Source organism: Anabrus simplex, chromosome 5 (genome assembly GCF_040414725.1).
Source record: "Anabrus simplex isolate iqAnaSimp1 chromosome 5, ASM4041472v1, whole genome shotgun sequence".
NCBI classification, from domain to species: domain Eukaryota; kingdom Metazoa; phylum Arthropoda; class Insecta; order Orthoptera; family Tettigoniidae; genus Anabrus; species Anabrus simplex.
The window spans coordinates 305346238-305372534 of record NC_090269.1 but is presented as its reverse complement, the minus strand read 5'-3'; the positions used below and the strand labels follow the sequence as shown (position 1 = coordinate 305372534).

At 40.8% G+C, this 26297-nt stretch overlaps 1 protein-coding gene across 8 annotated transcripts in view; it reads left to right on the top strand.

Annotated features, from left to right (window-relative positions):
* cu (curled) overlaps positions 1-26297 on the top strand; it is a 443224-nt gene that overhangs the window by 383440 nt on the left and 33487 nt on the right. The window contains exon 1 of one of the 8 annotated variants that reach the window (XM_067148542.2): positions 12334-12464. The exons of the other annotated variants lie outside the window; for them this stretch is intronic. Coding sequence (XP_067004643.1) covers positions 12337-12464 — 128 coding nt within the window. The 5' untranslated portion in view covers positions 12334-12336. Of the gene's footprint in view, positions 1-12333; positions 12465-26297 lie in introns of those variants that run through there. 8 annotated transcript variants of the gene reach the window in all.

The following is a 26297-nucleotide window of genomic DNA, read 5'->3' as shown; positions in this document are numbered from 1 at the left end:
GCCGCGCACGGCCAACTCGCCGGTATATCACGGTACCGTGTTATTGTCGACCTCGACAGTATTAGGTTTGCGAGTATCTTTAATATTAACTAATTCTTCCCTTCTTTTCCACTTCAAAAGAGTTGTATTTTAAAGCGACGTCATATCCGCACATGAAGGCTCTTGGAGGAGTGGAAGGTAAAGACTATAACATCGGTACCTTTTCAGAAGTGGAAATCTTGTTTCTTGATTTTTTCGATATCTTGACGTGGAATCGAACCCACGTTCTTCGGGTGAATCGAGCACGTTACCACTTCGGCTAGGCAGCTTCCAACAGTTGTATTTTCTCCAAACTAATCATCACCATCACCGCCAGACAAAGGAAGATAGTTTACTTCTCTTGTTTAATTCGGTTTATTTTCGTAGATTTTCCGGGCTGGCTTATATCCACTAAATCCCCTTCTCATCACTAGATTCGCGCCTGATTCCAGACATGACGTGTTTTAAGGAATACGGAGTGATGAAAAATGAAGTGTTCTTTCACATTCACTGAGGGTGTTCTAAGTGACACCCAGTCTTCGACCTTGAATCTTGGAACTGGCTAATGAGCTTTTGCATATTCAGCGGTGGGAGATTGAAGGCGTCACCCAGACGGCGAGTTTCAATTCAATGTTAATATAAAGTGAGCAAGGATGAAGAAGGAATGAGCAGTAACAGCTCCGTTACATGATATATTTCTCGCAAGGGTGTGAGTCTTGCTGTTATTATTACGTCATTGCCCTCGTCTTCCTGTGTTGTATGAAGGTGTAATGATGTTAAAGAGAAGGGCTGCAAGATGTAGTGGAATCTCGCAACCCAAGTAAGGTCAGCTATGCAAGACGTTTCTTGCAGAAGATGGAGAAATATCTCTTTGTGTAAGAGCAGTGGTTAACCCCTAGTTTGTAGTTTTACGTGACTGTTGATATCGTGATTTTAGCTACGGGACCTCCAGTTTTACGTGGAATCCGAACCATAGGTATTTCTATGTTAACAATTTTCTTTATGACGTACCGACACAGATAGGTTTTATGGCTATCTTCGCAGTTGCCGACGGTGAGATTCGAACTCACCATCTCCCGAATGCGAGCTCACAGCTATGCGCCCCTAACCATGCTCTGAAGAGGGTCTTCCGTGGTTTCCCTTTTTACAGCAGGCAAATTCTGGGGCTGTACCTTAATTAAGGACACGGTCACTTTCTTCCCAATCCTAGCCCTTTCCTATCTCATCGTCACCATAAGACCTAGCCTATCTGTGTCGGCGCGACATAAAGCAGGTTGTAAAATAATAATTTAAAATACATTTGAATGGTAACATTCTGTGTTCAGAATTTTAGCATTCTAATGGATTTTTCGGTGACAAGTTTACGCTACATAAACAGTTGAGTACATATACACCCATGTCAGTAAAATTGATTTGAGAGAGTCTTGAGGATGTTCTTGTAGAACGAAACATGTCATTCTATTTTTAATAAAGTGTTTTATTTTCCAGTTATATTATGGTGTTTTCATAAAATTGTATTTATCAGTATGACCAGCACTCTAACACTCATTTATCCGGTTCATGTTGTTTCCGACCACTCTGCATACACTCACCACACTACCACATCCCTCCGCATGGGGTTGGTGTCAAACTGGGGCATCCGGTCGTAAAAGACAGCCAAATCCAAATGTGCGACACAGTTCGCACCCGCGACCCTACCATGGTGTGGAAAAGCGGAATAATAATAATAATAAGAATAATAATAATGAGAAGAATAATAAGAAGGAGAAGATGATGATTTGCTAGTGGTTTGATGTCGTACCAACACACCGAATGTGACGTAAGGTTGGGAAAGGGCTAGGATTGGGAAGATAGCAGCCGTAGCCTTAAAAGATACAACCCATACTTTGCGTGCTAAAAAAAGGGAAAACACGGAAGATCCTCTTCAAAGCTGCTGATGGCGGGATTCGAACCTACCAACTCCCGAATGCAAACTCACTGCTACGTGTCCCTAACCACACAGCCAACTCGTTCGTTAGAAGAATAAAGAAGACGTAACATCTTAAAGGCTACACTTATTAATTCGACGCCGAAAAGAACGGCTTCAGTCTTACAAAACTTTCCTGAAGCGCAGGAAATAGTCTCCATTAAGCTCCCTCTTTCTCACCCTTAAATAATATACTCGAACACCCATCCAACTACTTAGCTTTGCTGACAAAGCCCAATGTTGCTTAACTCTGGTGATTGTACAGGTCCTAATATTAAACATACGACTAGGCGGAAGTGGGTATATTCTCATTCGGATAAAAAAAAACGTTGTGAAACTCTTGGCGCCTAAAGCAAACCAGAATAACGTTGACGTTTGTAATTTCTACCAAGTTGCCGTCCCAACTCTAAAAGACAGTCTCCTCTGTCATACTCTATGACTAGGGCCTGGAAGTTAGGTAAAATGCTTTTTTTTTTTTTTTTTTTTTTTTTTTTAATCTCGGTGGATAAATCGAAGTGTCAGAGATATAGGCCTACATTTTCCCGAAAGATATGCGAAATTTAAAGCAGTTACTATTTTGCCTTCTTTTTTGCCTAGTCTAACTTCCGTTGCTTTTTTGAAAGTTTTGTTTGCCTCTTTTTTTAGTTATTTACATTTTAAAATTAATCAATGGAAATAAAATATAATTCCAATGTACTGTTTTAATAATGAAGCTCGCTTAAGTGGGGCCAGTATCCAGTATTCGGGAGATAGTGGGTTCGAACCCCACTGTCGGCAGCCCTGAAGATGGTTTTCCGTGGTTTCCCATTTTCACGCCAGGCAAATGCTTGGGCTGTACCTTCATTAAGGCCACGGCCGCTTCCTTCTCATTCCTAGCCGTTTCCTGTCCCATCGTCGCCATAAGACCTATCTGTGTCGGTGCGACGTAGAGCCAAAAGCAAAATAATAATAATAATAATAATAATAATAATGATGAAAAGAATAATTTTAACCTAACAGATCCTAACATTTGTACAAAGGATATTTTCGTATTACACAAATCTCTACTGAAATTCTCACTCCGCAAGTCCAATGGTCGATAGGTTTGCTGATTCCATCGCTGCTACTTAAGGTTAAGTGGTGGTAGTAAATAACGTTTTAAGAGGAATTACAACTAGGCAACCATCCTCTATTAACACTAACCAGAAAGAGAATGGACACTTCGAAAAATGAAAGTATCGGAAAGATAAAAAAAAGGACCACGAAGGGCGTGAAAATGGAAGAGTTCATAAGCTACGAAAATCTAACACCGTCGGGGTCGGAAAAGAATAAGAGATGGCCAAGGGAGATCGGATAGGGAACATAACAGCGAGGAGCCTGATACAAGTAAGTGGAAGCAATAGACCTACCATTAGCGAGGGAAACCATGGTCAACAACCCCTCTTAGTTGCCTGTAAGGACAGACAGGGGATATCGTAGATCTTATTCTTTTTTTTTTGCTATGGGCTTTACGTCGCACCAACACAGATAGGTCTTATGGCGACGATGGGGTAGGAAAGGCCTAGGAGTTGGAAGGAAGCGGCCGTGGCCTTAATTAAGGTACAGCCCCAGCATTTGCCTGGTGTGAAAATGGGAAACCACGGAAAACCATTTTCAGGGCTGCCGATAGTGGGATTCGAACCTACTATCTCCCGGATGCAAGCTCACAGCCGCGCGCCTCTACGCGCACGGCCAACTCGCCCGGTAGATCTTATTCTACCGACCCCCTTCCCCACAGGCAGACCTAAGTGCTAAAATATCATGCAGATGTGTATTAAGTAACTTGCATTAAACCATTTTTATTATTTTAGTGCCCTTCCTGTCATTTTAAAATGTTTATTTTCATTATTTTACTGTCTGCTTTCTAAAATTCAAGTGCTTATATGCCTGACTATTTTAGCCAAAATAAATGCCTGAACTTCCGGGCTATATAGCAGAATGGAATGGAATCCGTTCAGTCTCACTGGTACTTCCAAGGAGAATTATATTCTCATTTTCGTTCGGTCAGTCTAATTAAATGACACGCACCCACTTCTTTGTATTTCCTGGAAGATATTCCAACCTCTTGCTGATTTCTGTCGCGCCGATTGGTCAAGCACCCAGCGAGACATTGTCCACTATCGCTGTCGCTTCCCACTACCGGGTGGCCTACTTTCTCTCCCGAGTCCATGACCTTACCTCACCACGTTCGCTGCATTTGAGTAGAGCTTCTGTTATTTCCTAGAACGGAAATAGCATCACTTATAGTAACATAGTCAGCTAATTACTGAAAGCTGCAATCTTTATGAAATCTAACAACGTTAGTGCTGTGTGATGTTGTTACTGAAATATTTCCTGACTTAAAAAGGTTAGCATTTCTTCTCGAGCGTTCGAAAATGGTTTTGTAAGTGTTGTTTAAAAATCAAATGTAGGCTACTTCCTTTTCAGATAACATGACACTCTTTTCACTAAATATGGTTACATATGACTTCGTTAATAGAGTGTAAGTCCATGGGAGCTGACGTTTTGTGTGTGTGTGTGGGGGGGGGCTTATATGTCAATTTTTACGCTCAGAGTCTTGTCGTCAGATCGTCAGTTATCCTACCCGTGGAACAAGGTTTCTCGGTATATTGCATGTTTGATGTCGGTCAAGTTAGTCGACTTTTGAGGTACTAACAAAAAAGTGTATCCTACATAGCAGTAGAGTGGGAAACTGATTATGCAGACGTAAATTGTATGACTTCAGAAGGTCTGCAAACTTGTAGTTGAGGCATTATTATTATTATTATTATTATTATTATTATTATTATTATTATTATTATTATTATTATTATTATTATTATTATTATTATTATTATTATTATTATTATTATCTAACAAATCGAGAACACAATGGACTAATTACAATTTTTCTGGCGATAAATAAATCATATGCCCTAGTTATTTTACATACCGACAAACAGAGCGTAGTTAACTATAAATTCTGACTGTAAAATGTAACTTGTAGACCATTCGATGGTAATACACGCTCCAGAGGATTTATTCTGTGACTTCAAAAGATATTCAAAATATTCTCTTGGTTTTAAAACTAAATGAGAAAGATTACTTTTTAAATGTCTTTTAGGTTTATTAGGAACCATAGACTGATTTAACTAACATACTTCTGCGTGTAAAACACTCGGGATTGTGTTTGTTTTCTCCACGTCACAAAAAATTGCATGTAATCATCACTGTATTTACGAAGTTCAGCATGTTTTTGTGAATCCTGAAGGGAATTTTCACTCTCATCACTTCAACTATCACTACCTAATTCCTGTCCGGCTCCATGGCTAAATGGTTAGCGTGCTGGCCTTTGGCCACAGGGGTCCCGGGTTCGATTCCCGGCAAGGTCGAGAATTTTAACCTTAATTGGTTAATTTCGCCGGCACGTGGGCTGGGTGTATGTGTCGTCTTCATCCTCATTTCATCCTCATGACGCGCAGGTCGCCTACGGGAGTCAAATCAAAAGACCTGCATCTGGTGAGCCGAACTTGTCCTCGGACACTCCCGGCACTAAAAGCCATAGGCCTACGCCATTTTTTTACCTGATTGCTATCACCTAACCCCGATAAATGAAAAAATTGAAATAAAGCTTTTTGATATAACATATATATATACTGTTAAATTTTAACTATAGCCAAGTACAAACTGAAATTAACGAATATGTTCTGACGATTGTAAATAATTAGTTTATTGATAAATGAGAAGAGTAAAATAATTAGTGTTGCAGGTGTTAAATAAGGTTCCATTACTAGAATCATTGCCTATGATTTGTTAACTTTTGTCATAAAATATTTTTTTCATCGCGTAAGTTGTTTACAGTTTTCATTAACGTTCTGCCAATCATGTGTTCATCGCATCGTATTTATCATCTTATATACAAAATGTTGCTATGATCTAGTTATTGATGCAATGTCTTAGCGTAAATTTGACCTATGTAATCCCATCTCTACGACGAATTTAAGCCTGGCTTGAGGGTATATAATGGAGTACTTGTGCTGGCACCAGGTTTCATCCTCTCCCCTTCCTACTGTTAAATATCACGCCATTCGTTTCATCTCAATAACTCCTCTGATGAGGTTGACGAGAGAAACGGCACCCGGTTGTAAAAACTCTCTTAAGAATATTCATCTCATTTCGTACCCGACCCCGAAAAGCAGGGCCTCTCAAGGTGCATGCACCGGTGCATTGCGCGGCGCAAGTTGCAAAATACGACTTGGCTAGATTGACCAGAATGCAGAGCCCCCACTCCTCGATTTTGAGCAATAGCACTGTCTCGCTCGCTCCGCCTGTCTCCCTCTTCTTCACTTGATCCGCAGTGCTCCTCCATCTGGGCAGAGTTGAGCCGAGCTTAGTCGAGTCGCCCCGAGAAAAAAAAGAAGAAAAAAACGCTGGTCCGAACGGAGCCGAATCGGACCGATGCACGGTGTACAGAACCTCTGCACCTCGGTTTGCACGCGTGTGATTTTGGGCGTTTGAGAGGCCCTGCCGTAAAGAAACGGGACTAGGGTTGGACGTACATACGCTCGTCCTCGGAAAGACACAACTAAGAAGAAAGTTGGATTCAATTCGGAAACTAATATTATTAATAATAATTATCATAATTATAATAGGCGTAGTAATAATGTTACTGGTAATCTTACGGTTTTCGGGGACGCAAGGTGCCAGATTTTTGCCACATCAATGTTCTTTTATATGCCGGTGCCTATCGATAGGAAGCTGACATATTTGAACACGTACGAATCTCTTCGGACTGAGCCGGAATCGAGCCGTCTATCTTGGGCTCAGAAAGCCAGCGTTCTAGCATCACCCCGGCAAGAATCAAGAAGTGGATTTCGAGGTTTCTCTGTCGACTGAAAACCAAAAGAATGCTGGGATGGTACCTAAAATGTAGGTAACTGTAGACTTCTGTAAATTTCATTCACATCCACCAGGACATGACTGGAGACGATTATCCTGGGCGTGGGCCTGCAGTATTGGTTAGACATCTGCAACTCGCCAACTCTGAAAATTACTCCATGATAGTTGCCAACTTCAGCGAGGAGACGGAAGAAGAAGAAGAAGCCCCCACCAGGATAGACCTCTCAGTTAATTAGATTAGCAGACATAATTTCACATTACAGTACTCGAAGTACACGGTGCAGTTTACTATAATTTCCGATGTTCCTTACGTGAAGCAAAAATAACAATGTTTGTTAGAAACCTGTGAGTCTGAGGATATTTCCTCTGGAAGTGGCTTTACCAGCTTGGAAGGCTTACAGTATGTGAGTATGGCTGGCACTGCCATGGCGCCTATCCAGCAGTCCCGAGGGAAATTACGCGACATCACACTTTCTGTCCCCCTTTGAACCCCGGATTACAGTGGTGCCTCGTGACAAACAAACGAGTCCCTTACACCCTGATAACGGGATGGTAGGTGTGATTACCTCAGTGGCTTAGCTGCTGACTTCAAACCCACAAGATTGATTTTGGAATCCCGGTCGATCATGTGTTGAGATTTTCATCTAAAATTACGTAGTGTCAGGAAGGGCATCCGGTCGTAAACTCTCAACCAAAATCAAAATGACTTTGGGTGACTCCAGTGACCTCAGACATAGCTGAGGTAAGCTGAAAAAAGAGAAGAAAGATTTGTTAACGTAACAGACTACTCAACCAAGAGTCATAGCGGAAAAGTTTCGTCGGAGGGAAGGTAATATAACTCTGAATTTAAATATAACCACTTAGCTGCAATATTCTTCTTCCTGGCCCCTTTTTCCAATTTATATGGATCGACACTTCACGTGCTTTGGCTCAGTTTTAAGAGCGGATGCCCTTCCCGACGTCAAACCAATGCGGAGGGATGTATTTACTATTACGTATTTCTGTGGTGGTTAGTAGTGTTGTCTGTCGACGAAAAGGTGTGCATTAACACACACACACACACACACACACACACACACACATCTAGTCCCCGAACCGGAGGAATTAACCGTACGAAGGATTTAAATGAGGACTGGGACGAGGTGCGATCAACGTAAGGACAAAATAATGAATCGAGTGTTTGTTCATTTAAATAATAAATGGCATTTTATTTTTGGTAAATACTTCGTGTTCACCAGCCTCCGTGGCTCAGGCGGCAGTGCGTCGGCCTCTTACCGCTAGATACCGCGGTTCAAATCCCGGTCACTCTGTGAGATTTGTACTGAACAAAGCGGAGGCAGGACAGGTTTTACTCCGGGTACTCCTGTTTTTCTGTCATCTTTCATTCCAGTAACACTCTCCATTAACTTTTCATTTCATCTGTCAGTCATTTATCACTGCCCCAGAGGAGTGCGACAGGCTTCGGCAGCCGGCACATTTCCTATTCTCGCCGCTAGATGGGGGCTTCATTCATTCCATTCCTGACCTGGTCGAATGACTGGAAACAAGCTGTGGATTTTCATTTCGTGTTCACCTGCGTAGATACATAGCTTTCAACAATATTACCGTAATATTTTGTGTACGGGCAGAAGTTTTCAATTATGAAAATACGTTGTTTCCAATCAAATGTCCGATTCCTTAGCTGAATGGTCAGCGTTGAGGCCATCAGTTCAGAGGGCCCCGGGTTCGATTCCCGGCTAGGTCAGGGATTTTAATCGCATCTGATTAATTCTTCTGGCTCGGGGACTCGGCATTTGTATTTCTCCCAACACTCCCCTCATCATATTTAGACACACCACACAACCAACCACCACATAAGAACTCAGTAGTGATTACATCCCTCCTCATAGGGTTGGCGTCAGGAAGGCCGTAAAGAGGCCAAATCCACATGAGCTTCCCGCGAACCTACGGGTGTGGAAAAAGAAGAAAAATCATACATACATCATCATTATAGACCGTTATGCCTTTCAGCGTTCAGTCTGCAAGCCTCTGTGAATTTACTAAACGTCGCCACAATCCTCTATTTACAACTAGTGCTGAGGCCTCATTTAGTTCTATACCTCTTGTTTCTAATAAATAAAATAAAATAAAATAATGTTAGGTTCGCTGAGGTAAATTTGACATGTTTAAGGGTGATGATAACACCCAGGGCCGATCTGTAAGGTACATTGATTAATAATGCTAGAAATCTGCCTGAACAAGAATTAATGTTTTCCTTCTGTAAGTTGTTACAGTAATTTATTAAACTTCTGTTAAACGTTATACTCGCATGTGAAATAATAGTTTTTATATTTTGATAATAAATTAAGTATTTAGTACACATAAAATGAGTTCTTTTCTCTGAAAATCAAGTAATGAAACGTTTTGTTCAACGTAATAGTCTGTAATGTTTTCTGTTAATTTCGCATCCTACCGAGCTCGACAGCTGCAGTCGCTTAAGTGGGGCCAGTATCCAGTAATCGGGAGAGAGTGGGTTCGAACCCCACTGTCGGCAGCCCTGAAGATGGTTTTCCGTGGTTTCCTATTTTCACACCAGGCAATTGTTAGGGCTGTACCTTAATTGAGGCCACGGCCGCTTCCTTCCTATTCCTAGGACTTCACCATCCCATCGTCAACATAAGACCTATCTGTGTCGGTGCGACGTAAAACAAATAGGAAAGAAAAGCAAAAAATTTTCGCATCCACTTCTGTATTATTTTGTGTTAGAGTTTATGTAAGTGCTTGACTGTTATATATATTACGTATATCGTCTACATCATGTTTTATCTCCATAGAATTGATGTACGTTCGGATATTTACGTAATCATCATATCTTCATGTGATATGCGTAGATTCTATTATTATGAAAGTATGTTTTATATTCCTTCAACCACAAGAGTGTCATAATTTTGTGCTGAGAAGATTCTTTTTAACCTACCAGTACCACGTATTTAATCACTGAACGCCAATCGATTGTGCTAAGATTCCATACCATAATAATGGCGTATGGCCTTCGGAGAGGCCTGGTGCAGGTCTTTTTCGGTAGACGGCCTATTAGGCGACCTGCATGTCTGGGAGGATGGGGCCCTACCTAAGGTGATTTCTAATGTTGACATCATGAACACCCTATCACCGAGCCAAACGAATAAACCAGTTAAGGTCGGGAATCCAACCTAGGACTCTTTGGACTAAAGACTAGCAAGCTAACCATTTAGCCATGGAGCGGGTCAGATTCGATACAGAAATCTTGAAAGACGGGCGATGCGCCACTAGCCGACTTGGAGAGATTCGAACTGTTACATGGTACTGAACTATTTTGAATTTTGTTACGTGCGGCTTAACAGTGTACCATGAACACGGGTAATATTCAGGTATATACAGAGAAAATTTTGCGAATGCTGCTGACTAAGGCATGTTTGTTACACAATCTTGATTTCGGAGAATAGGCTGTAAATTTTTGGCCGCCGGGCGAGTTGGCCGTGCGACTAGGGGCGCCCAGCTGTGAACTTGCATATGGGAGATAGTGGGTTCGAATCGCAATGTCAGCAGCCCTGAAGATGGTTTTCCGTTGTTTCCCATTTTCACACCAGGCTGTACCTTAAGGTCACGGCCGCTTCCTTCCAACTCCTAGCTCTTTCCTATCCCATCGTCGCCATAAGACCTATCTGTGTCGGTGCGACGTAAAGCCACTAACATTTTTTTTTTTTAATGGCCAAAATAGAATTCTCGCAGGCACTCCGATTGCAATACGAACGGTTGAGAAGAGGCCCAAATCTCACGATCCGTAAAATGGGCAAGAGTGGCGTTGGAAAAGAGTATAGTCTAATACTCGATATAACATATAAAACAGAGCAGATGGAGGTGGTGGTGGTTTTTGAAGAGGAAGTACTTAAACAGAAAAGGCAGACAAACAAATGGTTTAGCAGAAACCTAGGAAGTAGAAAGAAAAATGCATAGATAAATAGGCTATACCCCAGTCGATCGGCTGGCCATTTAAGTAGTGCAGTCTTGCAGTACAGTAGTTTGTACGGCTTTTCATGCCACTTTTCCTAGCTAACAGTTTCAGATGTTACATATCTGGTGCAGTGGTGTAACGTAACCGCTTCGAGGCCTTCAATTCAGGCGGGCCCGTGGCTATAGCCGCCCGCAGACTACCTCAGAAAATAAATAAATAAATAAATAAATAAATAAATAAATAAATAAATAAATAAATAAATAAATAAATAAATAAACAAATAAATAAATAAATAAATAAACTTTCCCCTATGCCACTCTACGCAGGAAAGGTAACGTCAAGATGTGTTTGTAGAATGGGTCGAATAGGTTTGGTTTTACAGTACGTATGTAGAGTAATTGTCGGATGGCTGCAAATGTCTGCAAATGGTTATTTTGTTGAGTTTAAAACAGCTGTCTCTCGTAACACCAGGGGCACGCTCTCTCACAAAGATATGCGCCAAATAAAGTGAAAATTCGTACCAAAATATAAAATCTTAGACCTAATTATTTCCATTACTGTTTCTTACGCAAAACGATCGTTTTCGAAACTGAAACGTATAAAGAACGACTTACGAAATGTTATGACCCAAGACAGACTCTCTGAACTTAGCCTGCTCAGCATCGAATGCGGCTTCTATGGATATCATTGAAATCGCATTCCAGAAAGTACGCTGTATGGTCCAGTTTCGTTAGAATCAAATGTGAATACAGTCAATTTTTAAAAGTGTAAAAACAAAAGATAGAAATATTTATTTATATTGCATTTAAATTCCTACCTAATATTTAACTTCCAAAAATCTATTAATAAATTGATTCGTTTTGTAATTATACATATATATAATATTATGTTATATGCATGAAAGTATCTGCTGTAATTAAGTTTATATGTGTTATTAATAGATTTTACATATATATTTTTACAATCTGCTTTACGTCGCACCGACACAGATATGTCTTATGGTGATGATGGGATAGGAAAGGGCTAAAAGTGAGAAGGTAGCGGCCGTGGCCTGAATTAAGGTACAGCTACAGCATTTGCCTGGTGTGAAAATGGGAAGCCACGGAAAACCACCTCCCGACAGTGTGGTTCGAACCTATTATCTCCGGAATACAAGTTCACAGCCGCGCGCCCCTAACTGCACGGCCAACTCCCTCCGTCACACTATTTCTTTGAGAGGGACGAGTACGTTATCACTTCTTTGCGAATTGTTCTGAATATCAGGTACTTTCTTTTATTTCTTACGAATTAACTTCCTTTCAATTCGGTGTTCACGACGTTAGACATTTGTCACCTAAGAGACATTTTCGTGGTAGCTGTTTTGCGCATCGTACTGTCAATACAAGAAATGAACAGCAGGAGCGCTGTTATCAGCTGAGCTTATTGTTAGAAGCATGTCACACGCTACCTAGCGAGAGCTGGCACTAACTACGATCTGGTGCGAATGTCAGCAGTAGCAGATGTATCGATCGATCGCATTTTCACTGCAGCTTTCCCTTGGTTGATGGGTAGATTTGCTATGAAAGTGACGTGGTGTGCAGGTGCCAATAAGAAGTCATCCAAAAAACTGCGGTATGTTAACCTTCATTACTAAGCACTACTTGCATATTTGAGCCTAGCGTGCTAGTTCACTCGTACGTCATTCATACGATCCCTATCAAACTGCTTCCGTTGAGAGCCTGCGTGTTTTAACGGCAGAGGAACGCTGGCTAGCTACACTTCCTTAAAATAGACGTCGCAACTTCCGTGACCTACGTTGACAGCGCCAAGACAATACTATCACTGTTAGTCGTATAAGATCGTAGACAATATTAATGCAGAGTACGAGTAACCCAGTCGCATGCTATAACAGTTGAACCATTACATTTTATCTGAGTTGCTTCATTCTGGTATGCCAATGTTAATATCAACATATCACATATATTTATATCAATATATTTATTGAACACTGTGCTGTTTATCTGTACAGTAAAGCAAAGCAAAGTCATCTCCGTACAGAACATGAAGGCCCTTGGAGAGGTGGAAGGTAAAGGCTTCCACCATTCGTAACCACGACACGTGATGGGGTAGAGTGGTTAGCTCGACGCCCGGCCTACTTTGCCCCCAGGAATTAACCTGGTACTCATTTTTGGTATAGGCTGAGTGAACCTCAGGGCCATATGCACCTCCGGAAGTGGAAATGTCGTTTCTTAAATTTTACGTCTTCCTGGCGGGGATTCGAACCCACGTCCTTCTGGGCGAACCGAGCACGCCTTTACCATCTCGGCCAGGCAGCCTCTTATCTGTACAGTAGAACTGTAAAAACGAAAACAAGACAACCTCTAATTTTTATAAATCCGGCAAGGAATACAGTAGGCCTAACGTACTTTATACTTTTTTGACAAGTACAAGGAACTTAGAGAATTTTTAGTGTCAACAGGTCTTATTAGAAAACTATGTAGGTAATAAGTATATAAAATGCACACGGTTCACAGAAGAAGAGGCAATCTCTTTTTTTTAATTGTCCTCGGCAGTCTATAAATTAAGTAAACTGTCTTTCATTTACTCATTATTATTATTATTATTATCATCATCATCATCATCATCATCATCATCTGTTTACCCTCCAGGTTCGGTTTTTCCCTCGGACTTAGCGAGGGATCCCACCTCTACCGCCTCAAGGGCAGTGTCCTGGAGCTTCAGACTCTTGGTCGGGGGATACAACTGGGGAGTATGACCAGTACCTCGCCCAGGCGGCCTCACCTGCTATGCTGAACAGGGGCCTTGTGGAGGGATGGGAAGATTGGAAGGGATAGGCAAGGAAGAGGGAAGGAAGCGGCCGTGGCCTTAAGTTAGGTACCATCCCGGCATTCGCCTGGAGGAGAAGTGGGAAACCACGGAAAACCACTTCCAGGATGGCTGAGGTGGGAATCGAACCCACCTCTACTCAGTTGACCTCCCGAGGCTGAGTGGACCCCGTTCCAGCCCTCGTACCACTTTTCAAATTTCGTGGCAGAGCCGGGAATCGAACCCGGACCTCCGGGGGTGGCAGCTAATCACGCTAACCACTACACCACAGAGGCGGACATTTTTATTATTATTATTATTATTAAGAAGAAGAATAAGAAGAATGAAACGAATTTAGAGACCGTTGCCATAAGACCTACCTCTATCGGTGCGACGTAAAGCCAATTGCAAAAAAGAAAAAAACACTAATTTAGAGTCTTTTGATATTCATAGTAGGTAGATTTATATTTACACCAACTTGCCAGCTCAGGTTGTGAAATGATTATTATAGAACAATTAGCTAATGCGTGTGGCGATATATTTGTTGAGTAAGCCTGTAACTACTACTATTACGTCGTTAATTACGTAATATTAGGATAAAACAAAATGTGGAAAGGAACTGCCCCAAATTATTGGGATCGAATGTAAATTATGGTTTCCTCGATTAGAGCTAACGGCCATAGCCGTGTTGAAACACCGGATCCCGTGAGAGCTCCGAAGTTAAGCAACCTTGGGCGTGGTCAAGATTTGGATGGGTTGTAACGCGCTGTTGGTGGGGGTAAGGGAATTGAGGAGCGGAAAGGAACTGGCCACCCTACCGTAAGTAAACTCCGGCTCAGGCACACCTCTGCGGAGGTTCGGACCTGCCTTCGGGCAGAATCCACCCTTACCTTACCTTTCGATTATGTAGTTAGACTTCATTATGATTAGGCAGAGTCAGAAGCCAGGCACTGGATTGCAAGACCTTTCCAGGAGCAGACATGAACTGTGACCACAATTTGGGGGTCATGAAATGCCGTCTGAAGTTGAAGAAATTGAAGAAAGGAAGGAATTCAAGGGGATGGGATGTAGACAAGTTGAATAAAAAGAGAGTGAGTGTTTCAAGGAATATGTTGCACAATGACTAAATTAAAAGTGTAAATAAAGCACAATAGATGAAGAATGGACAGTCGTGAAGAATGAGATCAAGTGAGTTGTTGAAGAAAGTTTAGGAAGAAAGGCAAAATCAAGTAAGAACCTGTGGATAACCCAGGAAATACTAGACCTGACTGACGAAGTAGAAGAATGCAAGAGAATTAGGAGGGCAGAAAAGAATACAGGCGGTTAAAGAATGAAGTAGACAGACACTGCAGTACAGCTAAGGAAGAATGACTGAAGGAAAAGTGTAAAGATGTTGTATGGTTGTAATTAATAATGTTATTTGCTTTACGTCCCACCAACTACTTCTTTACGGTCTTCGGAGACGCCGAGGTGCCGGAATTTAGTCCCGCAGGAGTTCTTTTACGTGCCAGTAAATCTACCGACACGAGGCTGTCGTATTTGAGCACCTTCAAATACCACCGGACTGAGCCAGGATCGAACCTGCCAAGTTGGGGTTAGAAGGCCAGCGCCTTAACCGTCTGAGCCACTCAGCCCGGCTTGCATGGTTGTAGCAAAGGTAGATTGCATATAGGAAAACCAAGGAAATTTTTGGAGAAAAGAAAATTAGGTGTATATGTGTGTGAAGAACTGGAATCAGGGTTAAGGCTTTATGAAGTTATACTGTACAGAGTAATAAATAACTTACAAGAGTGTGAGCTACTGCAAAATATCCTCGACAATGTTGTGAGATGAACAGTGGGATGTTGATAAATCAGAGCAAAGCAATCTCCATACAGGCCATGAAGGTCCTTGGAGGAGGGGAATCTCGGCGCTTGGTGGGGTAGAGTGGTTAGCTTTGCCCCCAGGAATTAACCTGGTGCTTGTTTTTGACGTAGGCTGAGTGAACCTCAAGGCCATGTTCACCTCCGGAAATGGAGATGCCCTTTCTTAAATTTTTGGACTTCCTGACGGGGAATCGAACCCACGTCCTTCCGGGTGAACCGAGCACGCCTTTACCGTCTCAGCCAGACAGTCCCTGCTATGTTGATAAACGGGATAAAAGGTCCGGTTGTGAGTTTCAAAAAGAGGAAATGTCCTCTCGGATTTAATTTCTGCGTTGAGGGGGAGAATACTCCTCGTAGAGATCACTGTAAGTACCTACGTGTCAATATGCGGACTGTAAGTGAAAGTTACAGATCTCTTCACATAGTTATGAGGGTATTTAGGGGTTGTAAGGATGTAAAGGGGAGGCCATGTAAGTCTCTGGATCAATTTTCGAATTGTGGTCTTATCAGTGTGTGGGACCCTCCCCAGGATTACTTGATTCGAGACCTGGAAACAATTCCAAAGAAAAGCAGATCGATTAGACTAGTTGCTCGACTATACAATATCTTCCGAGGTGTCAATGGAGAGATGGCGTGGAATGACATTAGTAGAAGGAAAACCTTCAGCGGAGCTTTCAAAAATAGGAAAACACATTATGAAGATAAGGTTGGAATTGAAGAAGACAAATTGGGGCAAATATTCGTTTAGAGGAAGAGGAGTTAGGGATTGGAATAATTTACCAACGGGGATGTTCGATAAATTTCCAAATTCTTGGAAATGATCTAAGAAAAGACTAGATAAACAACAGATAGAGAATCTATCACTTGGGCGACGGCTTTAAATGCAGATCATTGATTGATTGATTGATTGATTGATTGATTGATTGGAGAGCTTAGATGGAAAACCACTTCTAGAGAAAGAAGACAAAGCAGAAATATGGCAGGAACATATTCAACAATAAGGGAAAGACGTAGATGGAAAGGTTCTGGAACACGAAGAGGCTGTTGATGTTGTTGAAATAAGAGATCCAGTCATAAGTCAGAATTTGACAGAGCTTTGAGAGATCTAAATAAGATCAAGGCACCTTATTCCATTGAGTGTGTACGATGAATGATATAGGAGAAGTGCAATCCGACTTCGAGCTGAATGTTGTTATACTTGTTCCCAAGAAAGCAGGTGGTGACAGGTATGAAAACTACTGCACCATTACTTTAGTATCTCTTGCTTGCAAAATGTTAACACATTATTTACAAAAGAATGGAAAGATAAGTTGAAGTTGATTTGGGAGAAGAACGGCTTCAAAAGAAATGGAGGAACACGTGAAGCAATCCTGACTTTGTCTGATCTTAGAGGATCGATTTAAGAAGGACCACTCCGCGTAAGTGGCATTCGTAGATCTAGAAAAGACATTCGATAATGTTGATTGGCCCAAGCTGTTTGGAATCATGAAGATCGGGATCAGATACCGAGAAAGGAGGATTATCTACAATCTGTATACAAATCAGTCTGCAGTGATAAGAATCGAGGTCTTTGGAAAAGAAGCAGCAATCCAGAAAGCAGTGAGGCAAGTCTGCAGTTTGCCCCCTCTCCTTTTCAGTGTTGTTTATGTAGAACAGAGAAATTTCGAAATGGAATCGCAATCCATGGAGAGTAAATCAAAATTCTGTGATATGCCGATGGTATTGTTATTTTAGGTCTGCAGAAAATCTAGAGAAATTGCTGAATGGTATCGACACAGTCCTGAAGAAGAAGTACAACATGAAAATAAAGTAAATCCAGTACCAAAGTAATGGAGTGCAGTCGAACGAAGTCAGCTGATGTTGGAGATATTAAGTTAGGACATGAAGTCTTAGAAGTAGTGAATGTGTAGTGTTACTTGGGTAGAACAGTAGAATAACTAACGATGGCAGAACAGAAAATACATTTCCTTACATCGAACATTGATACAGGAATTAGAAAGAAGTTTTTGAATACTTTTGCCTGGGGTGTGGCCCTGTATGGAAGTAAAATGAAATGGCGTATGACTTTTAGTCCCGGGAGTGTCCGAGGACATGTTCGGCTCGCCAGGTGCAGGTCTTTTGATTTGACCTGCGTGTCGTGATGAGGATGAAATGATGATGAAGACGGCACACACACCCAGCCCTCGTGCCAGCGAAATTAACCAATGGTGGTTAAAATTCCCGACCCTGCCGGGAATCGAAATTGGGACCCCTGTGACCAAAGGCCAGCACGCTAACCATTTAGTCATGGAGCCGGATTGTATGGAAGTGAAACATTGACAATGACTAGCACAAAGAAGCTTTTGAAATGTGCTGTAACAAACGAATGAAGGTGAGATGGGTAGATTGAATCACGAAAGAAGATATATTGAATCGACTTTTTTTACAATTTGTTTTACGTCGCACCGACACAGATTGATGTAGGAAAGGCCTAGGAGTGGGAAGGAAGCGGCCTTGGCCTTAATTAAGGTACAGCCCCAGCATTTGTCTGGTGTAAAAATGGGAAACCACGGAAAATCATCTTCAGGACTGCCGACAGTGGGGTTCGAACCTACTATCTCCCGGATGCAAGTTCACAGCTGCGCACCCCTAACCACACGGCATGAATCGAATTGTGAGAAGAGAACGCTTTGGCGAAATGTGACGAAAAGAAGAGGTAGAGTGGTAGGACACATCTTAAGGCACCCAGGACTTGTTCAGTTAGTTTTGAGGGAAATGTTGGCGGTAAGAACGGTAAGGGTAGACCAAGGCGTGAATATGACAAACAGATTTACAGTTGATGTAGGGTGCATTAGTTACGTAGAAATGAAAGTTTGCACAGGATAGGGTGGCATGGAGAGTTGCGCGAAGCAGTCTATGGACTGATGACCCAAACAGCACAATGTAGTTGGATTCCTGTCGCTAGGGGTATAGAGTGAATGTACAAGTGTATCATTATGTTTGCGAAATATGGGTAGGCCTATACGAAAAAGATAAATCAATCTCCCTTCCAAAATCTTATTAGATTTGTCGGGCGGGTAGTGCAATTCGGCTCGATGGCTAAGTGGTTAGCATGCTGACATTTGGTACAAGAGGTCCTGGACTCGATTCTCGGCCGGGCCAGAGATTTTATCCTTCATTGGTTAATTCATCTGGCTTTGGGACTGGGTGTGTGTGCCGTATTCTTTCTTTCTTTCTTTCTTTCTTTCTTTCTTTCTTTCTTTCTTTCTTTCTTTCTTAATCTGTTTTACCATACAGGGTTGGTTTGCCCTCGGACTCAGCGAGGGATCCCACCTCTACCGCCTCAAGGACAGTGTCCTGAAGCTTGAGACTTCGGGTCGGGGGATACAACTGGGAAGGAGGACCAGTACCTCGTTCAGGTGGTCTTACGTGTTATGCTGAACAGGAGCCTTGTGCGGGGATGGGAAGATTGGAAGGGATAGAGAAGGAAGAAGGAAGGAAGTGGCCGTGGCCGTAAGTTAGGTACCATTCCGGCTTTTGCCTGGAGGAGAAGTGGGAAACCATGGAAAACCACTTCGAGGATGACAGGTGGGAATCGAACCCGCTCTACTCGGTTGACCTCCCGAAGCTGAGTGAACCCTGTTCCAGCCCTCGTACCACTTTTCAAATTTCATGGCTGAGCTGGGAATCGAACCCGGACTCCAGCGTTGGCAGCTAATCACACCAACCACAGAGGCGGATGTGTGCCGTATTCATAATTAAAATTCATGGTATGTAGGGCGCAATTATCACAGATGCGCAGGTCGCCTATGGGAGTCAGTTAGAAAGAACTGCATCAGGCCTCTCCGAAGGCCATACATTATTATTATTATTATTATTATTATTATTATTATTATTATTATTATTATTATTATTATTATTATTATTATTATTATTCATTTTGCCCTCTCAGGATAAGTCAGTATGCTTTCAAAAGCTATTAATGTCACCACCTTGATATCGTCGCCTTGAAAGTTCAAAATGAATGACTAGAGTTTCTTACACAGACAACACGAAGTTTATATATTTTATTTTGTTTGAGAAGGTGATGAAACCATATCAACGTTCCTGTTAAAGTACTGTGCGTAAGAGCGACTGCAGCCAAGTTAATACAGTGTGGACGTTCTAAGTGTGTTTGTTTTCTTTGTTTATTGTGGAGGTTTGTTGTTTTGCTAAAAATGTTTTTGTTATTATTTTGTCTGCTATGCACACTCTCTGCTTGTCTTGTCTTGTCTTGTCTGAGTCGGTCACCCGATGACAAACACACCACCGCGCGAGTAGGAGATTATAATGCATATTCAATAATGAATCTCCATAATTTAAAATTGTGCCTTTTTTGGAAGCAAGTATACGGAAATTAATAATTGCTGAAAACACATGATATGTCTTAAATCTTTCACGCAATCGTTGGGCTTGTTCTCCTTAAAGACTTACATAGGCTGTATTTCTTGAGAACTAATTCAGTGTCCGTAATTAAATGTTGTGCACGTTCGCGGTTATAGTAGTTCGCTATTTGAATAAAACAAAGTACAATTTCATTCTCTACCCGGTAAGCAGTGCTACAAATTTTGACCTATTTTTTAAACTTTTCTGGTTCTGATTTAGCTTACCTTATCTTGGATGATTTCCTAGCTTATTAAATGAAAATGAAAATTAGGTTGTCAACACTGATCGCTTTCGCCACGACACGGGCCTCGCAAACTTAAGTTGGCTGTGCTGTATTTAGCTGTAAGCTTATGTTTGGAAGATAGTGGGTTTGTATCACCTGAAGACGGTTTTCCGTGGTTTCCCATTTTGCACCAGGCAAATGCAAAGGTCATGGTCCAACCCTAGCCCTTTCCTATTCTGTAGTGGCCGAAAATGTATTTCATTTAATGCGACGTTAAACCACTAAAAATAAATTTAATAAATAAATAAATAAATAAATAAATAAATAAATTGAGTAGCATCGAGTTCGGAAGAGGAACCTGGCACAAGTAGAAACACCGCCAGGCTTAGGTAGCACCGCGTCAAACGTCAAACTTGTGTGCTTAGTTGGTAAAAGTCTGCCTTGCTGAGTAACATGTATCGGTTTAATTTCAATTTTCAACACCAGTGTGACAGCCCAGGTCGAATTTTCATATTGTATGTGTAACAGCTCAGGTCCAATTTTAAATGTGTTAATTGAACATGTACAGGATTTATTCATTACGACTGAGCTCGATAGCTGCAGTCGCTTAAGTGCGGCCAGTATCCAGTATTCGGTATTCGGGAGATAGTAGGTTCGAATCCCACTGTCGGCAGCCCTGAAAATGGTTTTCCGTGGTTTCCCATTTTCACACCAGGTAAATGCTGGGGCTGTACCTTAATTAAGGCCACGGCCGCTTCCTTCCCACTCCTCGTCCTTTCCTGTCCCATCGTCGCCATAAGACCTATATGTGTCGGCGCGACGTAAAGCAACTAGTAAAATATATATATATCTTGGATGATTTCCTAGCTTATTAAATGAAAATGAAAATTAGGTTGTCAACACTGGTCGCTTTCGCCACGACACGGGCCTCGCATATATATATATTCATCACGACTGTTCCTTTTAGATTATACCAATGGTAATGTCACACGTGACAAAATTCGGCTAGTGGACTTTAGATTCACTAATTATAGTATTAAAGACTGATTGTGAGATACTTTTTCACCTCTCTTGTAAAACAATTTGTAATATATAAACAATATTTTTAAAGTGTTAATTTGATCGTATTTGCACTAAATGTTGTCAGTTTTAGTCCATGGCTGAAGATGACCCATAATGGGGTTGAAACCGATCCCACTGTATAAGTGATTTGACCTATTTTTTAAACTTTTCTGGTTCTGATTTAGCTCACCTTATCTTGGATGATTTCCTAGCTTATTAAATGAAAATGAAAATTAGGTTGTCAACACTGGTCGCTTTCGCCACGACACGGGCCTCGCAAACTTAAGTTGGCTGTGCTGTATTTAGCTGTAAGCTTATGTTTGGGAGATAGTGGGTTTGTTTCACCTGAAGACGGTTTTCCGTGGTTTCCCATTTTGCACCAGGCAAATGCAAAGGTCATGGTCCAATCCTAGCCCTTTCCTATTCTGTAGTGGCCGAAAATGTATTTCATTTAATGCGACGTTAAACCACTAAAAATAAATTTAATAAATAAATAAATAAATAAATAAATAAATAAATAAATAAATAAATTGAGTAGCATCGCGTTAAATGGTATTCAGTTGGTGGACCTTCATTTTAATTTCTTATTAATGTGAATGTTTGTCAATACGGATCATGATGAAGTTTATATCGTACGATACATGTACAGGCGCTCAAAAATTTAGTACCTGGTGTTTTATGTTCCTTGCATTTAATATTTTATCAGACTTGATTGTAATTATCAAAATACAAATCACTTCTCATGAACAGTAAGTACAAACTGTGTGGATATCCACCAGAAACAATTATATCTATTGGTTCAGTTGTTTTTGAGAAAAGTGTAGACTACCTACGAGGAACCTGAACAGTACTATGTGCTCATTTTGCTTGAGCGACTGTACTTACCGAGCATAGAAATTGCTTGATAAGTTATGGTGATGCAAACGACCATCGTATTGGGAAAGTATGTATATTTCCCTAACCTTCAGCTAGAGTTGATTGAACTGGGAAACCACGATTATTATAGTTAACGAGAGATTTGAACGCACACCTTTGCCTAGTCCCTGAGTTTACACAAAAGCAGGTCCGTAATAATTGAACGATACCGTGCGAATCCATTTTAATATTATGTAAATCAAGTGAACACCTATTATCCTTCCGTATTTAACATTATAATATGTACTGTTTTACGTTCGACCGTGGGACATGATACCTGAATGTCATCGTATGTATTTTTTTTTAATTACAATTTGCTTTACGTCACACCGACACAGATAATCTTACGGGGACGATGGGATGGGGAAGGCCTAGGAGTGGGAAGGAGGCGGCCATGGCCTTACTTAGGTACAGCCCCAGCATTTGCCTGATGTGAACATGGAAAGCCACGGAAAACGATCTTCAGGGCTGCCGACAGTAGGGTTCGAACCCTCTATCTCCCGGATGCAAACTCAAAGCTGCGCGCCCCAAACCGCACGGCCAAACTCGCCCGGTCGTATCTGATTTCTCAACAAGGCGGCTGTGTTTCGAATCCCAGCCAATGCAAATGAGGTTTTTTTGAAATGAAATGCCAAGTCCTTTTGGTTCAGATTCCACTTAAGACTGGAGGTCCCGTAGCTAGGATCACGATATTAGCAGTCACATAAAACTACAAACTTACCAAAATTATTACCACATTGGCCGGAGTGCAGTTGAATGTTCTTTCGAACGAACGAACGAGCGAGCAAGCACGTGTTTCTTGAGAAATGCCTGTCGGTCTAAATGATCATTTAGCTTTTGGACCTCGTCGACTTTTATCGCATTTCTCCTCTTCAAGCACTCTGACCCCAGAAAAAAAAAAAAAAAAAAGCGTCTTTAAGTGGACGTCACTAATTCATGTAATTGCTACTTTAGAAGATAAAATATATCCCATAATTATGCTTGTTTCTAGACCCTGGACTATACATGTTTAGACGGAAGGGGAAGAGTGAACCTGTATACCAATACTAATCTATATATATAAAGTAGCTTGTCCTGACTGACTGACTGACTGACTGACTGACTGACTGACTGACTGACTGACTGACTGACTGACTGACTGACTGACTGACTGATTCATCATCGCCGAGCCAAAACTACTGGACATAAAGAAATGAAATTTCGGGGATATAATCATATTAAGATGTAGGTGCTCGCTAAGAGAGGATTTTTGGATATTCCGTCGCTAAGGGGGTGAAAAGGGGGGCGAAATTTTAAAATGAGTGTGTTTATATCTCAAAACTTTAAAAGTTTACAGATGTGAAAATTGGTATTTAGAATCTTCTTTAAAAATAAGGAAACATGTATTTTTTTTGTTTTCACACAATCCAAATAGGAGGGGTGAAAAAGGGTGAAAAAGGGGTTGAATGCCTAATCAGGATACCGGTGCTTATATCTCAGAAACTGAAGATATTACAGACCTGAAAATTGGTACTTTTGATCTCTCCTAAAAATAAAGAAACACGTATTTTTGGTTTTTGGAAAATCCAATTAATGGGAGGGTGAAAAGGGGGTGAATTTTTAAAATGAGTGAATCTATATCTCCAAACTTTTAAAGTTTGCAGATGTAAAAATTGGTATTTAGAATCTTTATTAAAAATAAAGAAACACGCATTTTTTTGTCTTCGGAAAATCACAATAGGAATCGTGAAAAGGGGTGAAAAATTGGTTGAATGCCTTTAATGAGGCTACTTATATCTCAGAACCTGAAGATATTACAGACCTGAAAATTGGTGTTTGGGATCTCTTTTAAAAATAAAGAAACATGTATTTTTTGTTTTTGGAAAATACAATTAATGGGGGGTGAAAAGGGGGTGATTTTTTAAAATGAGTGTATCTATATCTCAAAACTTTTAAAGTGTATGGATATAAAAATTGGTATTTAGAATCTCCTTTAAAAATAAAGAAACTCGTATTCTTTTGTTTTCGGAAAATCCCAATAGGAAGGGTGTAAAAGGGTGAATAATGGGTTGAATGCCTTTAATGAGGCTACTTATATATCAGAACCTGAAGATATTACAGACCTGAAAATTGGTATTTGGGATCTACTTTAAAAGTAAAGAAACACGTATTCTTTCGTTTTTGGAAAATCCAAATATTGGGGGGTGAAAAGGGGGGGTGAATTTTTTAAAATGAGTGTGTCTACATCTTAAAACTTTAAAATTTACAGATGTAAAAATTGGTAGTTAGAATCTCCTCTAAAAATAAAGGAACACGTATTTTTTGTTTCCTGTAAATCCCAATAGGAGGGGTGTAAAAGGGTGAAAAATGGGTTGAATGCCTTTAATGAGGATACTTATATTTCAGAACCTGAAGATATTACAGAACTAAAAATTTGTATATGGGACCTCCTTTAAAAATAAAGAAACACGTATTTTTTAGTTTTTGGAAAATCCAATTAATGGCGGTTAAACAGGAGTGACAAATTGGGGTGAATTTTTTGAAAGACTATATCTACAGAATATCTTGGAAACGTAAAATGTTACAGACGTAAAAAGTGGGTGTTTGTAATCTCCTGTAAATGTAAAGAAACATAGGTGATTTGTTTTTGGAAACTCCACTTAAGGGGAACTCAAAATTGGTGAAATTTTAAAATGAGAATTTTTACAGTATATCTAAAAAAACTTAACATATTACAGAAGTGAAAAATGGTATTTTTTATCTCTATTAAACATAACGAATCGTGTATTTTTAGTTTTCAGAAATACCACTTGGCTGGTGGGGGGTGGGTAAAAGTGACTGAAAATTGTGTTGACTTCTTTTAATTAGGCTACTGGTATCTCAAAAATGAAGATGTTACAGACGTGAAATTTGATATTTGCAATCTGCTCTAAAAGTAAAGAAAGACGTATTCTCGGAAAATCCAATGAAGGGGGGGGGGGGGTGCAAAAATTGAAAATTTAATTGACTTGATTGTGTGAGAATGCATACTTCTAATTAAAACTAAAGTTGTTACAGACGTGAAAATTCGTATTTAGATCTCCTTTAAAAACAAAGAAAAACTCGTTTTGGTGGGGAAACCATCTTGGAGGGTGGGAGTGTAAAGGAGTTGAATTCCTTTCATGGGGACACATAAATCAAAACTGAAGAAGTTAGTCATGATAATTGGTATTTATAAGATATTTTACTATTAAAGAAACAAGTATTTTTTGCGGGAAAATTCACTTAGGGTGGGGGGGGGGAAGAGTAGTGTGAAATGAAGTGAAAAATGTAAATAATTTTTATGGGGATACTTATATCTCAAAACTGAAGGCAATAGACGTGAACATTGGTGTTTGGAATCTCCTTTAAACATAAAGAAACAAGCCTTCTTTTAATTTTTTTTTTTGGGGGGGGGGTGCGGGGGTGGCGGTAAATAAACTTAACGGCGGTGGGGTGTAGAAGGAGGTGAGACCAATTGATTTTACTGTTCTTAATGTACTTATAAGTATCCTCCGTTGCTCAGGCGGCAGCGCGCCGGCCTCTCACAGCTGGGTTCCGTGGTTCAAATCCCGGTCACTCCATGTGACATTCGTGCTGGAAAAACCGGAGGCGGGACCGGTTTTTCTCCGGATACTCCGGTTTTCCCTGTCATCAGCCACTCCAGCAACACATAATAGTAATAATAACAATAATAATAATAATAATAATAATAATAATAATAATAATAATAATAATAATAATAATAATAATAATAATGTTCCGGACCGTCGTCAAATGTGCGGACCGCGCTGGAAACGGCTCCTGGACGAGTAATGACTAAGAATGCAGTCCGGCCGCGGGTTCAGTGCCGCCAAAGCACCCAATATGAATAATAATAATAATAATAATAATAATAATAATAATAATAATAATAATGTTCCGGACCGTCGTCAAATGTGCGGACCGCGCTGGAAACGGCTCCTGGACGAGTAATGACTAAGAATGCAGTCCGGCCGCGGGTTCAGTGCCGCCAAAGCACCCAATATGACACCGCGCCGGATCTCCTGAAGGATTTTATACATATTAAAATTATTATAGGAAAAGATGGCAAAGATTTACGGACTCAACTGACCGGGAGGAATACCTGAGCCTAGCCCGGGAAGTACGAAATCGATTGCTGGAAAGGAAGAT